This window comes from Parambassis ranga, chromosome 3 (genome assembly GCF_900634625.1).
Source record: "Parambassis ranga chromosome 3, fParRan2.1, whole genome shotgun sequence".
Classification (NCBI taxonomy): domain Eukaryota; kingdom Metazoa; phylum Chordata; class Actinopteri; family Ambassidae; genus Parambassis; species Parambassis ranga.
Genome location: NC_041024.1, coordinates 6,427,640 through 6,437,820, shown reverse-complemented (window position 1 = coordinate 6,437,820; position 10,181 = coordinate 6,427,640). Strand labels below are relative to the sequence as shown.

General features: G+C 43.1%; 1 protein-coding gene across 3 annotated transcripts; it reads left to right on the top strand.

Moving 5' to 3' along the window:
• The first annotated feature begins 3,467 nt into the window (after positions 1–3,467).
• LOC114433410 (SKI family transcriptional corepressor 1 homolog-B-like) lies at positions 3,468–10,181 on the top strand. 3 transcript variants are annotated; one of them, XM_028401964.1, is made up of 9 exons: positions 3,468–3,615; positions 4,469–6,260; positions 6,697–6,787; positions 6,865–6,933; positions 7,105–7,173; positions 7,799–7,873; positions 8,010–8,084; positions 8,641–8,706; positions 10,063–10,181. In XM_028401964.1, the coding sequence occupies exons 2-9, from the start codon at positions 4,479–4,481 to the stop codon at positions 10,155–10,157; spliced, it is 2,322 nt and encodes a 773-aa protein (XP_028257765.1). In that variant the 5' UTR covers positions 3,468–3,615; positions 4,469–4,478; the 3' UTR covers positions 10,158–10,181. The 3 variants fall into 3 exon arrangements, with proteins under 3 accessions (XP_028257765.1, XP_028257767.1, XP_028257766.1); XM_028401966.1 differs by lacking the exon at positions 8,641–8,706; XM_028401965.1 differs by lacking the exon at positions 8,641–8,706 and having other exon boundaries at positions 10,060–10,181.

Genomic DNA, 10,181 nt, shown 5'->3' with positions numbered 1-10,181 from the left:
ATCTATGGCTGTGCTCCGTGTGACCTATACTAATAATATGTCTGGAATGAATATGTGGATGCTCCATGATCTCATCTGGCGGACCTCTCTCCGGGATATTGACCGCGCTTTGTTTGGAGATGCGTCTTCATTTCTGGCAGTCCGGGGACCTTCATATTCCCAAACTCCCTGCGCGCTGCGTCTCCTGCTTTGTATCGGCCGATGACCTTTTTTTTTTTTTTTTTTCCGCAGCAGTCCGACTTGATTAGCACATCAGGCGGGACAATGACTGGCCGCGCTGTACACAGCCATTACCCAGATCCCTTTATCAATGTCCTGTAATTAAAATGTCACCGTTTAATTTTCGAGCCATCGCTTTCCTCTCGGCGGAATCTTTCCTCCAATAAAAAAGTGCAATCGAAATGCTTTTTCACTGGAAACAAAAAAACAAGGATACGGAGAAAGCGTTTAAGTGAGCCGAGCAGGGAGGGATCAATAGGCCCTTTAGTCCAAGAGGAGGATTGATTGGTCTCTAAAATGGGATTTATAGGGGTCATGGTTTTATAGGGTGCTGATACAACTGTTAATTATAAAACATTTGGCCTCAATTGCTGCCGTTATTAAAGCTGTCCTGATTGAGCCGGGCCTGGATTTATCTTTTTATGCATCACATGACAGCATCCAGGCGGGGAGAATATGATCAGGTTCAATAACGCTGAGGCTGATCCATGATAGAATCATCTCAATACACACTGAAGGCTGCTGTTTTTTTTTTTATTATTTCCGCACTGAAAGCTACAATGTTCAGACAAAAACCCACAAAAGACGCTTTATTTTCCAGTATTTGCTGAACTTGATCTCCAGTAGTAACTAAGACAGTCGATCTATAAATAAATGGAGCTAAAAGAAGGAAAATCAGGCGCTTTAGGATTATATCCAACAAAAGTGCTGGCAATATAAGATGCTTAAAATATATTAAATATATTTTATTTAAAAAAAAGACACTCTGAATGAAAACAGCTCAATTCAAATATGTAAAACTTTGACATTTGTGTCCAGGTTTTCAGTCTTTTTAGGACAAAAAAAAACTTTCCAGCTCATAAGGAAATCAAACATTTACTATAAAAGAAAAACAAGTGTGGCATCTCCCGTGATGTTAAATAATCCATCAGGTCTGCGTTCACCTGCTGAGATGTTGAGGGGGGGGGACTCCTAATGACTTAAAACCTGAAGCGCATTAATATTTCAGGTTAAAGGTTTGTTTAAACAATTGAGCGCATATCAATGAGGCCGGCCGGGTAATTTGTATCCAACGGTAATAATAAAGAGCTCGCCTAAAATTACCGCTGAAATGTCTAATTAAAAACTCCTCGCTGCCGATCCAGCCGCGACGTCAGCTCACGTTTCGCCCGGAATACGCAGCGACAATGGCTGCATTCAAGTCGGCGTTTTAAATAATTAAAAGGAGAGGAATAATTACAGTATAAAATTGTAATTATTGGCGGGGGCTGCAGAGAGAGACAGAGAGTAGAAGAGGAGGAGAGGAGGTGGTGGTGCTGAGTGGTGTAGGGGGGGGGGGGGTTGAAAGAGGAGAGGATGCGCTCAGGATCGGGTTCAGCATCAATATTGCAGGGAGGTAAAAACCTGGCGAGCTCACAGGCTGCAGCAGAGCCTGCTGATGATACTTCATACACACTTATCTCTTATCATTAAAAACTAGGCTGCTCATGAGTATTTGCTTGTTAAGAAGGCAGAGACGCACAGAGGCTTTCCTGGGTCTGTCATAGGCTCGTTGGTCCCCCCCTACACCAGCCCCCCCCCCCTCCCAAGAAATACACACAATATAAGCCTCCTTTGGAGGAGGAGGGACTATTTTATGGGGCGGATAAGTACGCTCACTGTTGGGAGTGTTCCTTTAAAATCTTACTAAATCCATGACCTTATAACCTCCTTTGAGAGTACTTAAACACTTCCTCACATTATTATGAGTCGCTGTGAATAGTGCTTCCTCACACAGGAGTCAATTCTCTGACAAGTTGGGTCTGACAAAAAAAAGATTAAAAAACCAGCTTTTCCTTTAGGGAAACAAGATGAGAATAAAATCCATTCAACATTTAGTTTTATCCCCCAACCTGAAAATCAGGAAAAACAGCTGCAGACAAGTCTTTTTTTTAACCTTTTCAATAGAAAAATGACAATAAATCTGCAGTCCTGCACAGAACAGGGAAGATAATTTGCAAACCAAAATGATATGTTTCTGAAAAGGTTTAACATTTAAGGAGAAATAACTGGTCGACGGCTGATGTCCACTCAGTTGTTTTTAAGAGTGTAACTGTAACTGAACACAGATTATTATTATAAGCTGTTCCTCCCAGTGAATATTCCCTCATGAACTTGTTGATGTATGAAGTCATGAAAAGTATATAAATGTTGATGAAATATTGATTATTCATATTTTTATTTGCCATTAATTTTACAACTTAATGTTTAATATTAACAAATATCACATGGGTTAATTTGTGCTGATTTATTTAACTAAATATGTATTTGGTGAGAGACTTCATGGTTAATCAATCACACGAGACCAAAATGACTCCTCTGCACCTGCTAACGTTGTAGGATGAAGATGATGTCATCTTCATCAGGTAGGAGCCTCAGGGAAAGTTTTGTTTGAGTGACTTTATTTTATTTCATTTTATTTTATTTTTTGCACTGATGTTTTAACACTAATGACTTTTTCCAAAAATGTTCCAAAAAAATCATCATCATCATCATCATCACCCTCTTCCTCCTCCTCTATATGCTCCGTGTCTTCCTCACATTGATTTGCGTGGCCGCTCGTGGAAGCCTAACAGATGTTCGTGTAACTTGATAAATGAGCGCAGGCCTTTTGTTATTTCTTGTTGCCCCTCGCCTCTCCTTGTCGGTTCGCTCTAACCGGTATAAAACAAGATACGCGTGGCCTAAAGTGATGCCCAATGTGGGGTGCGGGGACCCCCTGCAGGGCTCTTGAATTGGATCCCGGAGGTCACATTTGGCGCTGTCTTCTGTTTATTCTACTTTGTAGATATAAAGACTATATAATATAACCTTTATCACGAGGCCTGTTTCTTAATTATATGTAACAATATGAGTCTCAGGGCAAAAAAAATGTTTCCTCCATTTGGGGTCAGCAGGGGCCTAATTGAGCGTAGGATGTTTTGTGTTTCTGATCATGTTTGTGTGTGTCTGAGCTGCTAAATTGTGAATTATCAACAAACTGGTGTGTAGTAGCTCACGGAGAAAGAGGAGAGGAGAGAGAGTGCCATTTACGCATCAGCATGGTAAGAGAGCGCGGGAGGGTGAGGGGGTGTACAGGGAGAGGGAGAGAGAGAGAGAGGTGCCATGTGCTTCCTGTCTACACGCCATTCACCTCCCCGGGCTCCAACAGGATGGAGGTCCTGCGCGCTGCAGCTGCTGCCTGCGCTCAAAGAATCTGATAATAAAACATTTTTTTTCTCTCTCGGATCATCCTGTTTTTAACGTCAGTCTCCTCTGGATTCACCGGGCCTCGATTTTCATCCGTTTAAAATTTGTGTTTATTATTTTTCCACCCAGAAACATCGCTGGAGTGTGTTGTCGTTTCACGAGAGAAAGGTATGCATTTTTTTATTATTATAATTCAACCAGAAATTATGGACACTTTGCGTTTTTTTATTAATTTGCCGTGCACAGTTTAATCATAATTTGAAATATTGATTTCTCAGCCACACATTCACCTTTTTAGAAGCTGCTTACATGTATGTCAGCGGCCTCCATAATCCCAGTATCGAGATGCAAAAAGTAAGTATACGCAGGTGAACGTGAGATAGGCCTGCTCCAACTTAATTTAGAGCAACTGGCTGAGGCTAATCCACGCAGCAGCTTTAATTATATATAGGGGCTAGTCTTTTATTAACAATGCCAAGACGCACGCTTGGATCTGTGTAATTACCAGGAAAGCAGCTTATGGTTGTTCTTTTCCTCTCCGCTAAGCGCATTGGCGCAGCTCAGGCTGCATCTTCCTTCTGTCCTTATCCGCGCATAAGGATCTTATGTGACTCTTAAAGTAGTTGCCCTCTGTAAGTGCTGAGCCGATTTGAAGATAAGATGAGCGGCAGATCCACCTCCGCACATCCAGGAACCCGTTACACCTGAGAGAGAGGAGGTCGACTAAACCGAGGAACCAGATGATGCGAGGACTAATGGCCGAGGCGTCTGACTCATTTTTGTTGGGACATTAAAACGTTATTATTATTATTGTTATTATTATTACCAAAATTTCAACATTATGTTTTTGTCACACCCACAAAACTGTAATTCTTTAATAATGTGACATTTATTTTAAAATTGCAGCATATTTACTTTTTTGATACATAATAATTTGGGTCAGTTTTCGTTTTAATCTTGGGTATTTTTTATTTTTTGGATTTATTGCTTCCGGATAAATGACCTCCTCTCCTCCTGACAGGCTTCCAGGGATGGAGTCGATGCCCGGACAGCTTCGAGAAGCGGGACGAGACGCCAGCTCTTCTCCCAGTTTGAAGCAGAACGCACAGAGCTTTTCCAGCCCCAGCGCCCTAAAACCAAACCAAGTCAGCGAGACCTCCCTGTACGGGGTGCCTATCGTGTCTTTGGTCATAGACGGTAGGGAGAGACTCTGCCTGGCGCAGATTTCCAACACCCTACTGAAAAACTACAGCTACAACGAGATACACAACCGCCGGGTCGCTTTGGGCATCACCTGCGTGCAGTGCACGCCGGTCCAGCTAGAGCTCCTGAGGCGCGCCGGTGCCATGCCCATCTCCTCCAGGCGCTGCGGCATGATCACCAAACGGGAGGCCGAGAGGCTCTGCAAATCTTTCCTGGGAGCGCACAGCCCCCCAAAGCTACCAGAAAATTTCGCATTTGATGTGTCTCATGATTGCGCCTGGGGCTGCAGAGGCAGCTTTATACCCGCGAGATACAACAGCTCCAGAGCGAAGTGCATCAAGTGCAGCCTTTGCAACATGTATTTCTCTCCAAATAAATTCATTTTCCACTCCCATCGCACTCCAGAGTCCAAATACCTGCAGCCGGACGCGGCCAACTTTAACTCCTGGAGGCGCCACCTTAAACTGACGGAGAAAAAGCCTTCTGATGATATAATCCACGCGTGGGAGGATGTGAAGGCCATGTTCAACGGGGGGAGCAGAAAGAGGACTCTGCCCATGAGCAGCTCGGGAATGTCCTCATCGATGAAATCACAGGCATCGTCCAGCATGGCTCAAACCGGGTCCCCCGAGATCCCCCACAAGACTTTACGGTGTGACGAGGAACAGGAAAGTAATAACTTGAGTTTGGCGAGCAGCGCGCGGAGCTACCCGGTCATCCCAGTGCCCAGCAAGAGCTTTGGCATGCTCCAGAAAATCCCCCCTCCTCTGTTCCCTCACCACCCCTACGGCTTCCCCAGTTATAGTCTTTGTCAGAAAAAGAGTGACGGAGTGTCTGACGTGAACAAAACCAGTGTCCCCAGTGTGTTTTGGCCTGGCGCAAAGGATACTCTCTACCCTGCTTTCCCCATGTTTTGGCCCACAGCCGGCGGCCTGCCCATGCCGCCCTACCCGGGCTCTCCGCCCAAACCTCCTCCAGAGCTGCCAGGCGTCCGGCAGGGCGAGCTCGACTTATCTGACCAAAGTGACCGGGGCGCAAACACACCCAAAGACATGAACCACCATCCTCACCATCAGCAGGACAGCGGAGAGCGCTGCCCCAGCTCCCAATCTGCCTCCATCAGGAACGACGAGGACAAGTCGGGGGAAGAGACCTCTCCGCGGAAAATCAGCTATATTTCGGCCTTTAGACCTGTTGTAAAAGACGCGGAGACCATCGCCAAACTCTACGGGAACCGAGAGAGCTACGGCGTGCGCTCTGGCTACCTGTCCCCGGATTTTATCAGCGAGAGCTCCAGTTACAGATCGGTATCACCGGACAGAGACAGCGTGGTGGACGACGACGACGACGAGGACCCAGACGTGGACGTGGAGTCCAACCGGGGACAAGACGATGACGAGCCGATTCGAATCTCTCCGGGAGGAGGAGGAGACCTGCACCAGCGTCATGACTCTCCTGTACCAGACCGGGTCTCCTCGGGTGGTGAGGAGAGCCAGGAGCAGCCCGATGCCTCCAGCCCCAGGGCAGCCGCAGCATCACCGGAGGACTCCGCTCACTCTGGGTCATCAGATGAGGACAGACAGATGCGTAATGGCTCCCCTCTTCATGAGGTAAGATTAGATTAAATGAAACTTTAATGATCCCCGTGGGGGGACTTGAATTGTCACAGTAGTAGAAAATATGACAAGAGAGGAGGCCAACAAAACGCAATCAAGATTCAAAGCAGCCAGATTGACATTGTGAGTGTCTGTAAGTCCAGGAAATTCACAAAAATATTCATAAGCAGCTTCCTCAGTTAATGTATCATCCATTTTAGTGCCATAGTTCAACAGCCTATAATATCCAAATTCACCTGAAATTGTTTTTCAATTAATTCTAATTAAAGAGTATTAATGAGACGGAGCCTCGTTTCTTTTAGGAACAATCGCAGCTCTCCTGGTTTTTGAAGGAAAAAATAAATAGGGGCCTCAATTATGTGAAGAACTGCAGTAAATGACATATAATTGGTGTCCGTTATTGAAGGGGATTGTCCGCCTCATTTTACAGGTGTACTCTCGTGAAAAGGACGGCCACGTGGTCCTGAACGAGCCCTCTTCCTTTGGATCCAAACAATCGAGCAGCCCCTGCAGATCCAACGGTAATTATTATAGGAGGAGCGATGGTTATTAATGCAAATGAAAGATGTCTTTTAACTGTAAATGTTTGTGTTTATAGGTGTTCATCACGTGTCTGACATGCTGCAGCGCAGCGCGGCGTCCTATCAGGAGCAAAAGGACAGACAAGGTTTTTAATTATACCCCAAATTATTCATTTTATTATTTAAAAAATAAATCAACTTCACCCTTTAAAATCTTTTTTTAGCTGCTTATCTGTGTCTAAATATAAGATTTTTATAATATTAAAATGATACTGATGATTTATTTGTGGGGGATATTTTGTGTTTTTGTTGTTTAGGTGCAGCAGATGGAGCTTTACGCATCGATATCAGCGTGCACGAAAGAGATCTGGAGAACATGGCTAAAGGTGAGGCTCAAAAGAAAAATCATAAAAACACATATTTTTATTTGTTACATTTAAATAAATCTGATATTTTTTTAAACTGATTTACTTCAGATTTTTTTGATTAATTTGACACGTTTGTCCAGCTGTAGCTGTATTATATTAATATTTATCAATACATTTTAAACAGAGCTATAAGCCCACGGCCTGCTGCCACTGAATTTACATATTTTTTTTAGGCCTGTTGTGTTTCCATAGTCGTTACCCACTTAATCACAAGATGTAGGAGTTTTTGACTTATTATTGTAAGAGGAAATCGTTTAGAGGCTATTAATATTTTAACGAACAGAGCCATAACCCCGAGGCACGGCAGCTAATTATTTTACAACGCTTGGAAAAACCCTGGGACTCCATTATTATCGTCTCCACCTCGGGGCGATGCATGGCAATTTACTGTGGCAGCGAGGAGCGAGAGGGGAAGGAAAGCAGGGAAATGGATGTTTTAAAGGATGTGAGCGCACCTGAAGTCGCTTTAAAAGACTGACGTGGATCTTTGTGTGCTAAGATTTAAAAAATATATCACAGTAAAGTGGGATTGGAGGAACATTGTGGAGGCTAATTTGTGTCGATATTGATGGTTTATTTGCAGAGGAGCTGCAGAAGCAGCTTGTGGAACAAGTGGAGCTGAGGAAGAAGCTGGAGAGAGAGTTTCAGCATTTAAAGGGTGAGGTGGAGTCATAACATGTGGAGAGAGGAGTTCATTTTTTTTTTACTCCTTTCCAGTCCAGGAACGTGTTTTTAAATTAATTCCAAACAATGTCAGAGAGTTTCCATCTGATGTGTCCTTCGGTACTCTTCAGATAATTTTCAGGATCAAATGAAGCGTGAGCTGTCCTACAGAGAGGAAATGGTCCAGCAGCTGCAGATTGTTCGAGGTTGGTGTACTCTGTGTCTCCACACACACACACACACACACTCAAAGCAGATGTAGATCAATGCTCCTTAACTTTATGCACGGTTAAAAGAAGAGTAGAACCACAGAAAAGTGTAAATAACAAAGAATCTGATCCAACAAAAAACTGACAGAGGAAAAGTGACACTTGCATATTGAACTTATTGGCGATTCGTGTGCAGGCTTTTTCCTGTAAGCTCCACATTTTGTTGAATAAATTCTTAAGATATCAAAAGGTGAAACCGGAACCACGTTGTTTTGTTTGCAGAGGTTATTTTCTCCTAAATCATGCTCTGGAAAATTGAATAGACAGACCATTATGTAGTGCTGTATCAGTTACATGCAGTAGACAGCAACTAATGCCACCCGTTAAAGGATTGGTTTAATGTTACAGTAGTTTAAATACAGGGTTCAAGTACACAGAGGGGTCACTCTAAATACCACAGGGGCAGATGGCGTACATTTACACTCCTCCACTTCAGATGCTTTTTCCCCATTTTATTTTATTCCTTTTTGACCATTTATTTTATTTCTGATAGACACTTTGTGCAGCGAGTTGGACCATGAGAGAAAGGCTCGTTATGCAATACAGCAGAAGCTAAAAGGTAATTTTATCTGGTCCAAGAACATTTTTCAACATAAATATGCAAGTGCTACTTTTTTTTTAAATTATTTTTAATGAAACACTTCCTGTGATTAGTTGCCAATATTATCTGTTAGACAAAAAAAGGTTCACACCTTTACAAGTCATAAAGCAGTACTCATATATAAACAGTGAAAGCACTGCTGCTCACTTTTATTTGTTCCTCCTGTTCAGTTTGCAGAGATAATTACACACATCTGTCAATTACACAATGTATGATCGGTTATTTATTTGATCTCATTTTCTTTTAATTAGAAAAAAATGCACTAGTTGCTAAATTTAAAGCTTCTATATTTTATTTATTAAGCTCATAATTACTAATAATTGCAGTAATGCTAAATAGTGGTGATACACTGTGTACAGACAACAGCAGCCCATAGGATGGTTTATGCCTGTTGTTGTTACCAGAAGGTCCGTTATCGACTACTCTGATGAGTGAAAGTGACAGCAATTTTGTATTTCTGATCTGAGTCGCCAAAAACCTTATAGAAGATTTAAGAGGATTTCATTTTTTAATGAAAGTGGTGTAGCATGGGTGGAGCACGCCACAAAAATCTTTTAACCTGGACCAACAGCAGTCCTGATGAAGTCCTGATAACTCACCTACTAGCAGGTTAAAAAAGAAACAAGTGTACAAACTCCAACAGCTTCACTGTGGCACATAAGGTACAGGTCTTATTTACCAACTGGTTTAAGAACGCCTGGGTGGAGCTGAGGTCACCAGAGGTAAAGTAAGGTGATGGAGGCCACCTCAGTCCACCTCGTAGCACCACCCCTGCTGTCCATACAGGCTACAATAAGTGAAGGATTCAGTGGGAATGTTCATCTGAGCTCGTCTGAGTCAGGCCTCTTATCTTCTACATTTATGATTATTTTAATAAAATAATGAAATGCATCTGATTTAAACACCCATTGATGACTATAAGCATCATCCTAAAAACACGTATGTGTAGAGATTAAAGCAGACTGTAGCCGCCATGTTTCCTGCGTTGTTTTTCTAATTACGTCATGCTGTTCTTCTTCTGCAGCAGTTTAAAGGTATTAAGTGGAGACGTAGCTCCACCAGCTGTTTAATTTAATAAATGAAATTGTCCCTTTTGTACTACATTTGGAAGAATGGAAGCATTTTGTCACCTTTATGAATAAAATCATGTCAGTATAGACTGAGACGTACACAGGAAGAACAAAAAGAGTTTCAGTGCACACGTGTGAGTATTGTTTCATGACGGATAACATTTGATTAATTGAGCAGTAATTTATGTGTGTGTGTGTTTCCCTCTGCATGTTCACTCTGATGGGCCTCCTTCCTACCCAGAAGCTCACGACGCCCTTCACCATTTCTCCTGCAAGATGCTCACTCCTCGCCAGTGTACCGGAGCCTGCACCTTCAAACCCCCGCTGCTGCCTCCGTAAGGCGCCCCCGCTGAGGCGTCCGAC